At 39.9% G+C, this 18,278-nt stretch overlaps 1 protein-coding gene across 1 annotated transcript in view; it reads right to left on the minus strand.

Annotated features, from left to right (window-relative positions):
- Positions 1-644: 644 nt before the first annotated feature.
- The window catches only part of LOC142960081 (uncharacterized), a 28,255-nt gene continuing 10,621 nt past the window's right edge, over positions 645-18,278 (minus strand). The window contains exons 2-3 of the mRNA XM_076101687.1: positions 3,667-3,796; positions 645-2,248 (exon numbers count right to left, since the gene is read on the minus strand). Of these exons, the coding sequence (XP_075957802.1) occupies positions 645-2,248; positions 3,667-3,796 (1,734 nt within the window). The remainder of the gene's footprint in view (positions 2,249-3,666; positions 3,797-18,278) is intronic.

An 18,278-nucleotide genomic window follows, 5' to 3' on the forward strand; every position in this document is an offset into this window, starting at 1 on the left:
AAGATAGAAACCAGAATGTTAAACTTGGAGACATGTCCTATTAAATGGTGACAGTCAACCTAGCAATCAAAACATACTTTTTAAATAATCTGTATATAGCAAAGTGTTGGTTATGGTAATAATAAAATTCACAAACGCACAGCTACCCATTAACCGGTGGCATTAGTCAGGTTGAAACAAAATAATTTGTGCGGTTAAGACAGTTTGATGAATCTGACACTCATATGAAAGTTTAGGATAAGAGTACGGAAATGTTCTTGCATAGGGTGTATTGGAGTCTGTTCTGTGTGACCTTAAAGACAATGCCAACCAGCTATTGCTGGCTGTGTGCATGTTGAGGGTAGGGATATTTAGGGGCCAAATGTGGTCAATTATGGTATCCTTTGATGAAACATGAGTCATCCATTTCAGATATTTAGTCAAATGTAACACTTCATATACAATTTTACATCCCATTTTTGAAACAGCTGATATGGTGATGCCCATTTCCGCCAATGCTTCTAAAGCCATCCAGTCAATTATTTTAACCTAGAACATATAACTTTCATATACACATTGTTTTTTATATTCACTGTAGTTTGTGGTCTATAGTTCTATGTTGTCCAAAGATCTGCTCTCCATTTTAGTTTGGCCAGTATTCCACTTCATACAGTGGTCATTACTTTAAGTGAACCAGTGCGGAAGCGCAGGATCTTCTTCTTAAGAGCATGTGAAGCCTTAATCTTGACAAAAGCCTTGGGCTGCAGAGGTGGCCCAGGTGGGGCAGATGGTGAAGGGAGGGATAGTTGAGGGGGCCAAACGAGACCACCACTCTCATCTGAATCACTGGACAAAGAGCTGGACTCTAGAGAGTCTGCTTCGCTCATGCTTGACTCAGACTCACCCTGACGTAGTTTGGGGTATTCCTCACTAGGCTGACACAGTGGCACTTGTTCCCTCTCTAACTGGTACTCAAAGTGCTGATGATGGTGGGAGTGGTGATGGTGTGGGTCGGCATGCGATACATGTGTAGCGCGAGATTTGCATGTGCGCCTTGTACAATGGTCCCTTTGGTTTGAAGCTGCAGAGCCTCGCATGTGTGTCTGCACAGGCGGCTGGTCAGTCTCATCTTGGCTGAGCTCCAGGGTGGACTGCCAGCGTCGACAGCTACCATGCTGTTGTTTCTTGCTCTTGGATTGACTACTACGGCTTCCGCTTCCACTTCCTCCACCATCCCTCTCTACTGTATTGTACTTGCGATCTGGAACCCTTTGCAGGCTATTCTCTGACTGAGACCTACATGCCTTCTTTCCCGGCTTCCTGCTGAACCCATTTCTGTCTTCATTCGAGTGACACTTCTTTGGCCCCCCTCGGGATCTGGAAGATTGGATCTGAGATGCTGTGGACTGCTGCTCTTGTTGGTGATGGTTTCTTTCTGGAGAATATGTGGTTCGGTTGGGCACCCCAGGCCCCTTGTAGGGGTTGGAGTGGTGATGGGCATAAACTCTGGCCAAGGCTCGGCAAGGATGGGCTGGAATATACTCTGCTTTAAACAGATGCTCTTCAGGTGAAAGTGGTTGGTGAGGCTTTGACAGACCTGGAGAGGAAGGGTAGTTGTGGAAATGTTGAGGTGAATCAAGCTCGCCATTACATGAGTCTGGGTGGGCTTGCAGCCCTCTGCAAGATGGATAGTCCAGCAATGTTGACCGGGAGGTGTTAATCATGGAAGCCTGCCTGGGCCTGTGATAAAGCCCTGGTTGATGTTGGATACTTTGCTGGAGATTCTGGTGGTACAGGGGTGGGACATCTTCAGTAAACCCTGTCCCCATGTAAGGGTCCTGATCAAGTTCATGGCAAGCCTGTGGAGCAGTTCCTTGTGAACCCTGGGATGGAGTAGAGATCTCCTGAACAGACACCTGCTTCGGTGAATGTTGCTTCACCATGCGGCATATACTACTCTGCCTCACCACATTGACAGCTCTGGCATCATGTGCCAGGCTGGTACGGAGCTTTGAGGAGTGTGTGGGTAGAGCTTGGCGTTGGATCAATCGAAATATATAAGTCTTAACTTTGTGGGTTTGTTGAGAATCTTCCTGACTGGGGTCAACATCCTCCATCTCCCCCAAAGCACCAGTAACCGTGGCCCCTCTTGGTAGGTCTGTTTCTCCTGTCTTTGTCTCTCCCGTCCCATCAGATGCTGAGAGAGAAGAATGGACCAAAGGTTGGTAATTTGACTCAGGAGATCCATTTTTGGTTGCAAGGACCTCTCCTGACAAATACAGTTAAGACAAGGAAAGTGATCAGAATCATTCTTGCTGTTACTACTTCAGTACAATTATTCCACTTTCCACAGATGTACAAAACACATTCTGAGTCTACAAATCTTGACCATTTTCAAAGAAAAGAAAAAGACTGCATTAATGTGACACTGACGACTGTGGCGAAGTGCCGTCCTTCAATCAGAGGATTGGCGGTTCGATCCCCAGCTCAGGCTCCACTAGTCGCATGTCGATGTGTCCTTGAGCAAGACACTTAACCCCAAAATTGCTCCCGTAGCTGTGCCTACGGTGTAGAATTGTGATAGAATCTGAATTGTAAGTCGCTTTGGATAAAAGCGTCTGCTAAATGACTGTAATGTAATGACACCACAGTTTTCCACACATAGCCTTTACTTTGGCAAGCCGCCCTGGTATATTAATGGCCGCAAAAGCATATTTGGCGAGCCATTTTTGCATTTTTTATTTTATTTTTTCAGAGATAACGTGGCCGAGGGAGATCTCTGACGGCTCAGCCTCGGATCTCTCTGACTGAGCTGTCCAGGCTGGACATGCGATGGCCTGACGTGCTGCTGCGCTCCACTCATGAAGAGCACAGGTAGAATTCTGTGAGAAACACTGGACACTTCTCATTGCACTGGACATTATATAGCTAAAAGACCAACATTAAAAAAAAAAAACACTTTACTTACACTAACATTACCAAGAGAAGTTAACCTTAAATTCTTACAACAAACAATAACAACATACCTTTGGGAAGACATTGATGGAAGTGCATTCATTACTTGTAGTACTCTTACAGTAATAATGTAAAATATAATATAGTATAATGTAACATAATATATAATCAGCACCATGAAATGACTGCCTCTGTGGTGCAACATACAGGACTGTTTGTAATTTTTAAATCCCAGTATGCACACATTTGTGTCTACTCTGCTTTATAAACATGAAGTATGGGCTTAGATGTGTTGACACTTCAAATATGAAGGATGCTTAGCCACTGAGGATGTGTAATAGATTTGTCTGCTTGATGTTTGTCTGTTTGTTTTCCAGACCCTACACCTTAGAGAAGAGAGAAAGAATCCATTGCTATTGATAATGATTGTGTGTCACATGGTGGATGTTTTGAAGCAACTAAAGCACACAATAGCTAATTATCCTTTCATGCATCATGAACCTCAGCAAGACTTTTAAATTAAGTTAGTATTATAAAATATTATAATCAGTGATTAATCTATTAAGTCGCTGGAGATGATTTGTTCAGTATTTGTATTCCGAAAAAAATTTAGACATATTTACAAAAAAAGTACTAAAAGTACTAAAACCTAAAATCTACACATTGGGTCCACCTTAACATTTGCATGTGTTTTGCAGTGGAATTTTGTTTTTGGGAGGAAGATTATTTTACCTGAAATTATTTTGCAGTCCTCTAGATCAGTTGGGGAATCTGCTGATTGGACCTCAGTGTTCACCTTTAGCTCTGCCACTTGCTGTTCCAAAGACGCCTTCATAGCACAGGGCATACACTGGAGACTGCTCTGAAATGCACACAGTGAGACATAGTCAGTCACAAAATTGTACCTAATAATAATACTCTCAAAAGCACAATCAAAACACTCTACGGAGCATGCACACAAAAGAGAAACACGTTTATGTTCTGACATTTATGTTCTGACCCCTAATTCATTCCAGTGCTCCATGCTTGAACACTTTACCACATACTGTGTTCAGTCTTATTACTGTTAAAGTATGAAGAGCAACAATTCAACTGGAAGCAGGATGTTTTCCAAAGATCTGTGCATTATTTTAACTCAACCCAAACACCAAACTCACCCCGGTGACACTATACAGTAACTTTGTTAGAAAATGACAGTCAAATGTGGAAAGTTTTTCTTTTTTTTGTCCTTATCGATGAATTTGGATAAGGTTAGGGGAACACTCTCAAATCCACAACCCAAACTGCATCATGACAAATATGTGAATAAACTTAAAATAGTCCATTTTTTGTCATATGGAGTGTGCATATCAAACCCCTGTCCCTCTTCCAAGAGGATTGGTAGAGATACAGAGAGCAACAACCTTCACATTCACAGACGGCTATGGCCACAACCACATATTATCAAAAAACAGTGCAGAGAGATCAACATCACTAAAGATAAATATTGGTTCTAAAACACTCCCATTCATGAAACGTTTCACTGCATAAATAAAATAAAAGTTGACCATCCATTAAATAAAAACAACTTGTGTCAACAATGACACAAACAACATCAGATAACTCCTCAGACACAGCAGTTGGTCTGCTGATTTCCATAGATGCCCTCACATGTTCAACCAAATCCACGTTTCAAATTTGAGATACTTTTAAAAATTCCAAATTCTGCTTACTGCAGCAAATGCCGCCATCTGGATCAATACAGTCTGTGTATTCCGACTGTTTTAAATGCTAAAAACAGTCAAATAATTCTGCACAAAATGATTCTGTCAAAATTATACACCTCAGGAATCCCTGTAGTACAGGAGATAAAAAGATCAAAAACTAAAAGTTGTATAGTCAGTGAGGAAACGCTTGTAGTACTTATTTTTGCCATGTAGAGGCCATCTATAAAACTCTGGAATGTAAATCAGAGGTCATCAATCCGATGTCAGATGTCATTTTTCATCATCTCTTCACATACATTTTTGTCAAAAGACAGAATCTGAGCTAAAGCAGTCTGTTCCTGCAGCCTTCTTATCTTTAAGGTGACTGGTATATTGCGTTTGCATAAAAGTATTCCAAACAGCATGTGCCACAAAATCCATGTCTTCTGAACTGCTCGTTGGTTGCGGTTGGGTGTGTTCTAAATAATTTACTGAGGGAGCGGAGGGAGATTGGCAAATCACATTTTTGAATAACAGTTGCTTTAGACAAAACTTAGATTCAATATATTTGCAAAACCAATATATTAAAATATGTATCCCTATTTTCTCATGTGCAAAATCAACTACTATTACTATTTTTAAGGTAATTTTCCATAAATATTTTGGTTGATGTCCTATGGACTTTTTCTGGCATTATCCATTTTAATGAACAAGTGATTTTTAAATTCGCACTTCACTCTCTCTCCAACTTTCAATATAGCTTCACATTGAAGACTTGAGTTTTGGTTAATCTCTTAGAACAACACCTCTTCATGTTTTTGCTGTAAAGCAACTCAGCAGATTTTCCTCCAAATCTGATCTGACTCACATTCATTATACAGAGGAGAGGCCAATGGGCTCTAGGCTGGTAATTTTGTGGGGCATGATTTTGTATATTTACAGTAATTACATCACTGTTAAACAATACTGTGTGTGTGTACTACTGTGTCAAACATTTATTGATATAAAACCATAAAATTGATAACTTTTGCTGAAGGAATGTTTCAGTATAGTGGTCTGTCTGGTGAGTTTGTTGATTCTGTACCCAACCAACACATCCTCTGTGGAGGAGGCAGAGAGAGACTCGGGGGAAGACCCATCCATTCGCCTGGCAGAGGTTGTTGCGGTAGTCAAAAAGCTCCTCAGTGGCAAGGCGCCAGGGGTGGATGAGATTCGCCCTGAGATGCTGAAAACCTTGGACATCTTTTGGACTTTGTTTTGCTGTCTATCTTCAGTGTCCGAGGAGGTAGGGGACAATGCTTGTGGAGTCGCATGCCGGGGTGGTGGTTCCCATTTAAAAATGGGGGGACCAGAGAATGTGCTCCAATTATGAGGGTATCATACTGCTCAGCCTCGCCGGGAGTGCTGGAAAGGAGGCTTGTTGAACCTTAGATCCAGGAGGAGCAATACGGATTCTCTCACCTATGGTCATGAGCTTTGGGTATAGTGACCGAAAGAAGGAGATTGCGGATAAAAGCGGCAGAAATAAACTTCCTTCGTAGGGTGGCTGAGCTCAGCCTTCGGGATAGGGTGAGAAGCTCAGCCTTCAATATTGGGTGAGGAGCTCACACATCCGGAGGGAGCTAGGGAGTAGAGACGCTGGTCCTTCGCGTCGAAAGGGACCAGCTGAGGTGGTTTAGGTATCTGATCAGGATGCCTCCTGAACGCCTGTCTTTATAGGTTTTCCGGGCATTTCCAACTAGTAAGAGATCCCGGGGTAGACCCAGAACTCGTTGGAGAGACCATATATCTCGTCTGGTCTGGGAACGCCTCAGCTTTTCCCCTGGAAGAGCGGGAAAATATTGCTGGGGATGGGATGTCTGGAATACCCTCCTAAATCTCCTGCCCCCGCAACGAGATTTTATTAGAGAGTCGTCATATACACATACATGAAATCTAACTTCTGCATTTAACCCATCCCTAGCTTATTGGGAGCAGTGGGCTGCTGAGAAGCGCCTGGAGCAGTTAGGGGTTCAGTGTCTTGCTCAGGGACACTTCGGCACAGGACTCGTAGCAGTGGTAAGATATTTTCGATAATATTAGCCAAGTCAAGTCTATAGAGCAATCAAATTGCTTAAAATAAATAGGTAAATAACTGTTACATACACAATTAAAGCAATCATGTCGTCATTTTTATTAATTATGGAAATGTAATCGTTATAACCATTTCTAAAAAATCCTAGAAAAATGTGACGTGCACACCAGGCCGTACCATAAGAAAACGGGCGATGCATTTCTCTGTGTGATTTGGGCCTAAAGCTATTGATATCAGCAGAGCTAACTAAGCCACACAAAGCCACCCGAAAGCATTACATGAACAAAATGATGGAGTGGTGAACAGGCTAAGTAAAATGAAGCTAACAAAAAAGCCCAAGAATAGCAGTGTTTGATAAAAGTGAATGCAGTGAATAAGGATACAAACATGAGTTTTTGTTGGTATTGGAAGCAAACCATGGACTCTGGCAAATACAACTAGATGAGGACAGTCCCAAGTTGTGTACCGTGGTGTAACGGATCGATACGTGATCCGTTATCCTTGTGGTTCGGCACGCATGTGAACCTCAGATTAATTCCACAGTTTTACTTTAACCATCAAAGTGTGAAATAAAGTTTTAGTGATAATCGTTATGCGCCAATATTCAGTAAAATACGCAATCAGGACATCTGCATTTATGCTTTTCTAGTCGCGAATCTCTGATAGTGTTACATTATAAACAACCAATATGTGTTTACATTGACAGGAGATGAGCTAGTAACGATGGCAACACCGCTAATGGCCTATGAACGAAGGTTCAGTTCAGTTACATTATCAAGCGGAATGACCCATGCTGGGCTCCAAATATGTCAGCATAACACACTTGAGAATCCCCACCTGTTAACCATTCAAGCGTCTACCATTCTCAATGTTGCCAATTTCGAGACAGTTGGGCATGGCACACAAGCTGAGGGCTGAACATCCTGCAGCTGGCCACCCTTGGGGAGGGTGTATAGTGTTGAAAGGCCGAAACACTCAATGACACAAGGGAACATTACCGATGATGTGTTCTGGGCCCAACTGTCCCAAAATTCTACAACCTAAACCAAACCAAGATACACCCCACACAAGCTGGAAAACCCCCAGTTGTGGATCGTCAACCACTCAAAACAAGGTTAATTTCCTGGAAGTGCTCACCACCTTGGCACAAAGGAGAAGACAAACATCATGTCCTGTATTTTTTGATTCTGATGCATTCAGAATCTGTTCAGTGAAAATGAGTATTAGGCGAATGTAAATTATAACGTTATCGTGATATGTTCACTTGTAATCTCATAAAATGTAGTTTTTGTGAGAAACTTGAATAAATAGTTGTTTGAAGGAGATTTTTTCACAACAACATAAATAGATATTAGAGAGGGAATTACGACCTGTTTACAATACCTCAAGGCAGCAAATGCATCATTAAAACTACTGACAAGATTTTATACAAAATACAATCTTTTTTCTTTATAATTTGAATTGTGTATTTATGAAGAAAAAAAAGCAATATAGATAACTATAACAAAGTAAAGGGATAACATTTAGAATTGTTGATGGTTGACAGACTTCAGAGTGGTTGAAATTAATTTTGGGACGGTGGCAAAAAAAATAGTATGGAGCCTTGTAGACCAGCTGCTATAGTCAAACAACAAAGGGTTCTGTATCTGCAAATATGGATCATGAATTAGTATCGGCGGGAAAAAAAACATGGTCAGGGATCTCTAAAAGTAATATTGGCTCACTTTTATCTTTTGTGCTGATCCGATCCATGATCTGATCCGTGAGTTTTATGATCTGTTGCACTGATTTAAACGACTTCCGTTTGGTGTGTAATCAGCTTTCCAAGAAGCTGTCAAGCTGAGACAGCTTCTTGACAATAAAAGAAGCATACATCTCAAGTTTAATGAAGACAAGTGTAAGATTGGAATGACAGACATACAATATATTGAACTATCTGAGTGCAGAAGGCCTGAAGCCAGATAAAGATCAGAGCAATAATGAACATGCCAAAACCACATGGCAGATCTGTACTGATGAAGTTCTAAGGCATGGTGCAGTACCTCTCAAAAGTCAATCCGAACCTGTCTGATGTGAGTCCACCACTCAGAAAGCTTTTGGAGTTTCTGAAGAAACTGGTAAGCAATGCCGCAGTGGTCAAGTTCTATTATGTAAACAAGGAAGTCACATTGTGAGTGGATGCACGCTCTGAAGGAATGGGAGTTGTAATAAGGCAGGATGGACAACCTGCTCAAGGTTTCTTACCGACACACAGAAAAGATATCCACAGATAGAGAAAGAATGGCTTGCTATTGATGTAGCGAAAAGATTACACAAAGCTCCTCTCAGACCATAGAAGATGCTGATGAAATTGCAGCCTTTTGACTTGCGTGTAGCCTACAAACCAGGAAAAGACTTGCACACACTCAGCACAGCTTATCTGCAAGAACAGACAGAACGACTACTAGAGGAGGCATTACAAGTACATTTTCTATCAGCACACCTTCCAATCTCAGAGGAAAAACTGAGTCAGTTTCGTCTGCGGGGTCATGGAGATAGATTAAGTTTCAACTGAATTAAAATCGCACTGGAAGCTCAGAGAGGAACTCTGTTGCTCAGAAGGAATTGTTTTTGAAGAACTCCAGAGTTGTTGATCCTCAAAGACAGAGCAGAAATGCTTCAGAAAATCCATGAGCCCATCTTGGGAATCGTGAAATGCAAAAGTGGGAGCAAGCATTTTCCAAATAAATTGAGGACAGTGTGTTGAAGTGTGCCATCTGTAACACTTTCAGGGCTAATACGGGTGTGGATTCTTTTTCCATTTTGATCAAAGTTAGAATCTCAAAGTATCCCGATACTGCCAAATTGCCCCAGGCGAGTAAGTTCAGACAATTTGCAGAGGAGTGGGAGCACACAACATCAAGCCCAGGATTCCAATGATCAAAGCAAACGAGCAATCCAGACTATAAAATAACTTCTCAAGAAAGGCACAAGGGAGATGAGGAGACTAATACCTTAACCATTTACATTCAAAACCGCAATCTTGTTCGTACTTTTTTCTCTCTGCCTGTGCGCACAGTTCAACTTCCTTTTTAGGAAAGCCGCCTTCACAGTAAAAGCATTTCTTCTTAAAACAGTAAAAACATGACAAATTTAGGAAACAGGCAAAAACATGTAACAAAGGCAACAAATTGATTGCCAAACACAAATTGGGTCACTTACACAGTTGAAACTAAAACTATTTTAGAAACTTGCCTAAACTTCAGGAGAGAGCGACTGTTGACATTACATTGTCGGAGTTGACATTACATTGCAGCAAGGTGTTGTGAAACATTACCATATTCAGCCATGGTCTTTTGTGATCCAAACACCTGAAAACCGTTTATTTTAGAGAAAAAGGTGATACCTGCTATTTAGCTGCTAAATAGCAGAGGACAGTTTTCCAGAAGCGAACAGTGCCAATCAGGAAAACTTCTCTGCATCTACAAGTGAACCAGTAGACACTACTCTGTTGGTGCCAGCACCCAACATCAGGCTTTGATAGACAATGATCAAACCTCCAAAACACTATTCACTGTAAATTACAGAAGGTGGAGATATGTATAGATGAATTAATATTGTTACATTACAGGTAGCATACTGACTTCATGTTCGTAGCGAGTTGAAATTAACATTGCTTAATTGTTTATGTTAAATAGATAATAAGCCAATTAAAACGATACAGGGCTTAACCTGTGAGGGTGCTGTTAATTTAGTTACCTGTTACATGACCTGTAATGAGAATGTAGAATCACGCAGTACTCTTTGTCTTCATATACACTCATCATTTTCAACAATATATGACACCTTAGCTGACATCAGAGCTACAAATTGATGAGTGGTATACATAGAGAGCATAGTAACTAGGAAACCAGGGGTGCATGCTAATTTTGGAACAAATCCATGCTCATGATATCACCAAAATCTCCTGCATCAGAATCATTTCATCCACTTCTCATCATAAGAAGCTTTAAGTTATAAGAATCTCACAAATCTAATCAAGATGTCGTTTTTTGCAGATTCCACTATAAGAATTGTCACTGCAAAGTATAAACAGAAGAATTTCCACAACATGCCACCTTCTCTTCTTGAAGATTCAAATCATTTATTAACTTAGTCTGTGCATCACAAGACTCTCCAACACATGCAGGCTTAAGATTCAGTGTGTGTCTGTGTGTGTGTTTGTGTATGCCTGTGCATGCTATATTAAGCTGGGTTTATGTCAGGCATGCACTGCATAAAAGGGGTTGTGTGTGGTTTTAAGCAGCTATTTATGTGAGACCATGCTGGCTCAATGGTTGCTTGTTCTCATGTGAGTGCATGCTTACGCACACATGCTCATGTCATGTCTAGACAAACACGCAGTCATGAATAAATGCAGACATGCATGCTTGCACACATCTTCAGTACCATTGGCAACTTGAGCGGTAATGCTGACAAACGCACTTTCAGTGGTTTTACAGGTGTAAAACTCTAAAGCATTGGTACAACTGTGTCTCTGACAATAAACACTCTGGGTAACACTTTGTAATAGTTATTATAAAGTGTTACCCAGAGTGTTTATTGTCAGAGACACTAAACACTTGCAAATGTAGTTACACATTTAGTTACATGAAGCATTAGTTAAGTATGAGTAAACACTTAATTCATCCTTTATAAAGCATTGTTCCTACATTAACACTCATGTAGGAACAATTCATAACAACAGTTATAAATGTTTTATTTTTGATGAATAAGCTCGTCTATTGTGTTTCATGATTGTGTTTCCATACTTTATAAATTATGGATTCCCCATTTGTAAATTAAGTATTATATTTATTACAAACCAATTATTAAGGAGTTGTGGATGATTAATAAGATAATTTATGAAGTGTAAGTAAATGATTAAGAATGTATTTAGATGTACATTATTCATCCATTTATATATATAATGATTTAGATATGCACTAATGGTTAGGGACTATGTTAATATATTCTTTATAAATGCGTATTAATACTGCAATTCATGGTTAATTCATGATTAATTAACTTGTTAGTAAAGTGTTTTGCGTGACCTCATCATAAAGTGAGGACTATCTATGCCTTACAAAGCAATTATTAATGACATTGAAAGGCCATCAGTGCCTCAAAACCCATATCTTTTCAACAGAAAAGGCAAATAGACACAACACAAAGTGATCAAGAACATATCAATATTTATTGCAAGATGCAAACAATATACTCTTAAATACAAACCTCTCAGGCATTTATTCATTCATGTAAGAAACAAACAAACAGATTCTCCTTCAGGAGAACATGGCTGGATATAAAATATTTGTAAATGTACAACTGGAGCTAACCAGGAGCTTTGCATATTAGTTTACATTTACCTATTTAATTATTCATTCCATACCAAGCATATCGATCTTATTCACTCCACTCATACGAACAGATAAATGATCATCTAACATTGTCGTTATGGTACAGTTAGCTAGGTATGAAATGAATTATAGTACACTGCAATTGCTTGTACACCTGCGCCTGTGCATACCAAATAATCCATATGGACTTGAAAAGTAAAACCTGAATATTTCTGACCCAATTTACCAGTCTTGAGGTTTTTTAACTGCATTCAACTGTGAGGACAAATTATATTTAGTAAAATCCACTAGAAAGCTGGGCCCTCGTTTTTATGTACATCAAGATTAGTAGTGTAACGGATCATTGTCGAGCCGTGATCCGTATGGATCACCCCTCACGGTTCGGCACACGTGAACCGCAGATTAATTACACAGTTTTACTTTAACATCACAATGTGAAATAAAGTTGTACTGATGATCGTTATCCACCAATATTTAGTAAAAAATGCGATCAGGACATCTGCATTTATGCTTTTCTAGTCGTCAATCTCTGATAATGTTACATTGTAAACAACCAATTTGTGTTGAAAATTACGTTAGGAGAGCTAGTAAAGTGGGTAATGGACAACGACCGAAGGTTCCGTTCACTTACATTATGATGCGTTCAGGCTCTGTTTGGTGAAAATGAGTATTGGACGAAGGTAAATTATAACGTTATCATGATGTTGTAATCTCGTAAAATGTAACGTTTGTGAGAAACTTGAATGAGACCAGATGTTTGAACGAGATGTTTTCATACCAAAATAAATAGATATTAGAGATGAATTATGATGTGTTTACAATACCTCTAGCAGCTCATAATGCATAATTAAAACTACTAATGACAAGATTTGTTTTAATCAATGAAAATACAATGTTTTATTTTCTAATCATTTGAATTGTCTGCCTTTATGAAAAAAACATTATAAATGACTAACAAAGTAAAAGGATAACATTGTTTACTGACTTAAGAGTGGTTGAAATGATTTGGGACAGTGGCAAAAAAGCCTGAAACCTTGTATACCAGCTGTTATAATCAAACAACAAATGGATCTTTATCTGCCCATATGGATCATCAATGATCTGCAATTAGTATCAGCGGCAAAAAAACATGATCAGGGATCTCTAAAAGTTATATTTGCTCCCTTTTTTGTTTTGTGCTGATCCAATTTTTGATCCGATCTGTGACTCTGATCCGTGATACGATCCGAACCATGAGTTTTATGATCTGTTGCACCACTAATCAAGATACAAATGAGCGCAACAGTGGGCTGGTGGCCAGCGGCAGCCAGAGCTGGGACCCTGCTCTCTCAGCTAAGAGACTGCAGCCGATAGGAGACAAGATGGCCACTCCGGAGATAGAGCTCCAACCTGGGGGAAAAGTAACACTCTATTATTAAAACGCAAAAGCCAACTTTGTTTAACACAGCACTTTTGTATCTAACAATAAAACAATGCTAAAGTGCCATATTGTGTTTTGGGTGATGCATTGCGCCCCATACAGCTTTCTATTAATAAAAAGAATATATTCAATAGTGTCCCGTAATAACGTCACTCAAGTGAAACTAATGTTGGGAACGAAAAGGAGAGTGTTTGAGTTATAAGCATTTAAGAAAACTAAATTTTTGACATCAATAGAATTATTAATGTCAGTAAAATTATTGATTATTAATAATAACGGGGCACCACCCTGTGAACAGGGACCAATAACCAAACAATAAACTAAGTCTCATAATTATTGTTCACTCACGATGTCAATAGTCGTGGTACTATTACACATTCAGAGTGAAAGTTAAGGTTTAAGTTCGAGCAACATACCATTTATCCAGCTATTATCACAATACATGCACAGAGTAATCACAGACAGCTGCTCTTTTAAAATATAACAGAGTTTATTAAGTTCCAATAATAATTAAAGCTGCGAGCAGCATTGATCGGGCCCTCGCAACTTCACGCACGTCGAGGGTACTAGCAGGACTCTGGCCATGCATTTCTGTGACCGTCATACACTGCGTGCACGAGTTAAACGGTATTTCCTGGTACTGGCAGGACTCTGGGTGACGCGGCTATGAATTTCTGTGACCATCACACTCTGCGTGCACGAGTGAGATATTTCCTGCGTAAACCAGCAGCGTAGCAAGATCATGTTGCCAGGTCTTGATCCTCAAATGTTTTGAGTGTACATTCGATACAATCATAAATGTAAGCCTTTAAAGATCATTAACAAAATAAATGTGTGTGAATGTGCTTCAGTGTTTGTAACATAACAGACTGTCAGTTTACTGGGATGGGGTTCAACTCCCTGCAGTGTCCTGCTGATTGTATTTGGACTTACATGAAAGTTAACAAAACAGTAGTGCCGTTTGCTGTTACTTGAACACTTTAATTTAACACTGTTTTCATGTTAAGTTCTTCTGTAACTTTAGATTGTAGTGTGAAGCATTCATTGTAACGTTTAACCTGATTTGTCATGAAGAAGCTCTGGACAGATCATTTATACTAATGCCCACTGACATGGTTTGAAAATCCACTGTTATCTAACTTTTGCTCTCCAAGCATCTTAGTTTGCACATATTTAGATCAGAGAAGTCTTTTTCTCATGGTGTGCCCACAAACCCTTTCAATAAGTTCAGTGTGTGGGCCGCTGTAATTATAGAATCCTGCTTACAGCCATGGTCATCAGTAGGTGGCGCTATGACTATGAGTTAATATTGGCATGCAGAAGTTCTAAAATCATGACCGTAATCAAGCATGTCAAGTTTGGGAGAGTTTTGACAAAGTACAGTTGAGTTACAACAGCTTGATGGATGATGGTGAACCATGTAAAATGGCTGCCACACCACGTCCATGTTGTTCAATGAAACCTCAAGCTTTTAGTAACTTTTAATCGCTAAGGTTCTTTAGATTGTTCTGACCAAATTCTAAACTGATCGGATTAATTCCCTAGGAGGAGTTCGTAGTACAGCACCTGGAAATGGAAAAAAACACGAGAAATTCATACAAAATTCAAAATGGCTGACTTCCGGTTGGGTTTAGAGCATGGACCCCTAAGACTTTTTTTTAAGTCTACATGTGATACATCAGCTTACCAAATTTTATACATCTAGGTGAAACGTACTGCGAGGGCTGCATCGTCGAAATATTGTAGGGGGCGCTATCGAGCCGACTTGCCACTCTGAAGCATTAAAAGCATATCAGATAACTACATTCAGGATTTTAAATGTGTGTGACAAGTTTGGTTATGTTCTGAGCATTTTTAGCCCCTCAAAAACACCTTAATCTTTCATGGCGAAGAATGCGTCGCCACGGCAACATCCTTTCACGAAACAACAAGCTTTGAGTAACTTTTCATCACAAAGGTCTTTAGACTGTACCGACCAAATTTGAAGTTGATCTGATTAATTTCCTAGGAGGAGGAGTTAAAGTGCAGCGCCTGGAAATGACAAAAACGACACTAGAAATTCATAAAAAAATGTAAAATGGCTGACTTCCGGTTGGGTTTAGAGCATGGCCCCAAGAGACTTTTATTTAAGTCCATATGTGATACATGTTCCTACCAAATTTCATACATCTAGGTCAAACATACTGCGAGGGCTGCTTCGTCAATTTTGTAGGGGGCGCTATTGAGCCGATTTGCCACTCTGAACCAATAAAATCATATTATATAACTACATTTTGGACTTTAAATGTGTATGCCAAGTTTGCTTATGTTTCGAGCATTTCTAGCCTCTCAAAATTACCTTCGTTTTTCACGGTGAAGACTGTGTCGCCACGGCAACGGCGTTTGACGAAACATCAAAATCTTCATGAACTGGCATTATGAACTTGTTATATTTGTATGGAACTAATTTGATGTTGATCTGATTTACCTACTAAGAGAAACAAGCCAAAGTATAAAGACTTTAACTGACTGTTACCAGTAGGTGGCGCTATGACTATGATTCAAAATTGGCCTGCAAATGTCTTCACGACTGGAGTCTAATCAAACATGTGAAATCTGGTAAAGATCTGATGATGTGGAGTCGAGTTACATTAGTTTATTTCTTCATGACGAAGGATCGAAATTCGCCGAGCCGCCACGTCGCCGCCCTTCAACAACTTCTTACAATTTTCACAATGAAGCATTATCAAGGTCTTAAGGCTGTTCTGACAACATTTTAGAGGGATCTGATTAATCTGTGAGGAGCAGGATGTCAAAGTACACAACTTACAACTTCCAGTTGCCACTAGGTGGCTATCGAGCCAATATTTCATTCCGCAGCTGGACACCCTAATCAGACTGCAATTTTCGCAAATTCTGGCTTGCGTGCCAAATTTCAGAAGTTTTCCAGTATCCCAAGCACCTCCTTTTTGCGACGAAACCCTAAAAATAATAATAATAATAAACATACGAAAAACAATAGGTCCTCCGCTCCGACTACGTCGGTGCTCGGGCCCTCATAAAAAAACATTAGAAAAACAATAGGTCCTCCGCTCCGACTACGTCGGTGCTCGGGCCCTAATAAAAAACATTAGAAAAACAATAGGTCCTCCGCTCCGACTACGTCAGTGCTCGGGCCCTAATAATAATAAAAAAACATTAGAAAAACAATAGGTTCTCCGCTCCGACTACGTCGGTTCTCGGGCCCTAATTAAAGCTGCAAGCAGCGATGTACGGGCCCGAGCACCTTCCCGCGTCTCGGGGGCACTGGCGGGACGCCGGCAGAAGCGGCCATAAATATCTGCGACAAGTGCCCACAAGTTAGACGTATTTTTAATACTTGGACCGTGTGACGCTGGAAATTATGCAGTGCAAATATTCAACCAGTTCCTGTACCCACTATGTGGTGCTAGAGAACATCCGCAAACATGCATTATGTTGCTCTACATCAAGTATAGACCACATCATGTAAATGTCATGTAAATCGGATTCAGTTTGTCACATAATGCTGTCTTCCTGTTGCCAGTAAGTGGCGCTATGACTTTGAGTGAAAATTGGCTTGTAGACATCCTCAGGCCATGACTGTTATCAAGTATGGCAAGTTTGGGACAGATTTGAGCAAGTCCAGTGGAGTTACATCAGCTTGTTGTTTAATGGCGAATTATGTACAATGGCCGCCATGCCACGGCTACGCCATTCCATCAAACGTAAAGCTTTGAGTAAGTTTTAATTGCAAAGGTCTTTAGATTATACTGACCAAATTTGAAAAGGATCTGACAAAGTCTCTAGGACGAGTTCGCCAAAGTATAGTGACTAGAAATCAAGGGAAAATTCACACAAAAATGAAAATGGCCGACTTCTTGTTAATTTTAGAGCATTATCCCAAGACACTTTTTTTTAAGTCTTCATGAGATACATGTTCCTACCAAATTTCATACATGTAGGTCAAACGTAGTGCTGGGGCTGCGTTTTGTGGAGTTACATCCTGGTTGTTGTTTAACGGCGAACCACGTAAAATGGCCGCCACACCACGGCTATGCCATTCCATCAAACATAAAGCTTTGAGTAACTTTTAATAGCAAATGTCTTTAGATTTTACTGACCAAATTTGAAGTGGATATGACAAAGTCCCTAGGAGGAGTTCGTTAAAGTATAGCGACTAGAAATCATGGGAAAATTCACACAAAAATCAAAATGGCCGACCTCCCGTTTATTTTAGAGCATGGTCCCAAGACACTTATTTTTAAGTCTTCATGTGATACATGTCCTTACCAAATATCATATATGTATGTCAAACGTAGCGCTGGGGCTGCGTTTTTGAATATTTGTAGGGGGCGCTATCGAGGCAATTTTCAACGGTCAAGCCAAAAAGCCATATTAAATATTTATTTACATCACTTATGACACCAGTGCAAAGTTCCAAGGCTTGCTGAACATCCTAAGCCACAGAAAAATTTGCTTCATTTTTCATGGTGAATGACACGTTGCCACGGCAATGGGCGCCACATAAAATGAAGGTCGTTCAATGTCAGTAGACCATTTTAGTAACTTTTCATCATTAATATCTTTAGATCGTCATATCCAAATTTGAAGTCGAGCGCATGAATTTTGTGGGAGGAGTTCGTTAAAGTACAACGTCTGAAAACAATGAAAATTGACAAAAAAGCCAAAAATGGCTTAACTACTGTATCGCTCCCAAGTGGTTGAATGGAATAAAAATTGTAGGGTACGTAACAATATACGATGTGCACATATGAGACAAATTTTGC

The sequence above is a fragment of the Anarhichas minor genome, unplaced genomic scaffold (assembly GCF_050575085.1).
Source record: "Anarhichas minor isolate MPS153535 unplaced genomic scaffold, ASM5057508v1 ptg000027l, whole genome shotgun sequence".
In the NCBI taxonomy this organism is placed as follows: domain Eukaryota; kingdom Metazoa; phylum Chordata; class Actinopteri; order Perciformes; family Anarhichadidae; genus Anarhichas; species Anarhichas minor.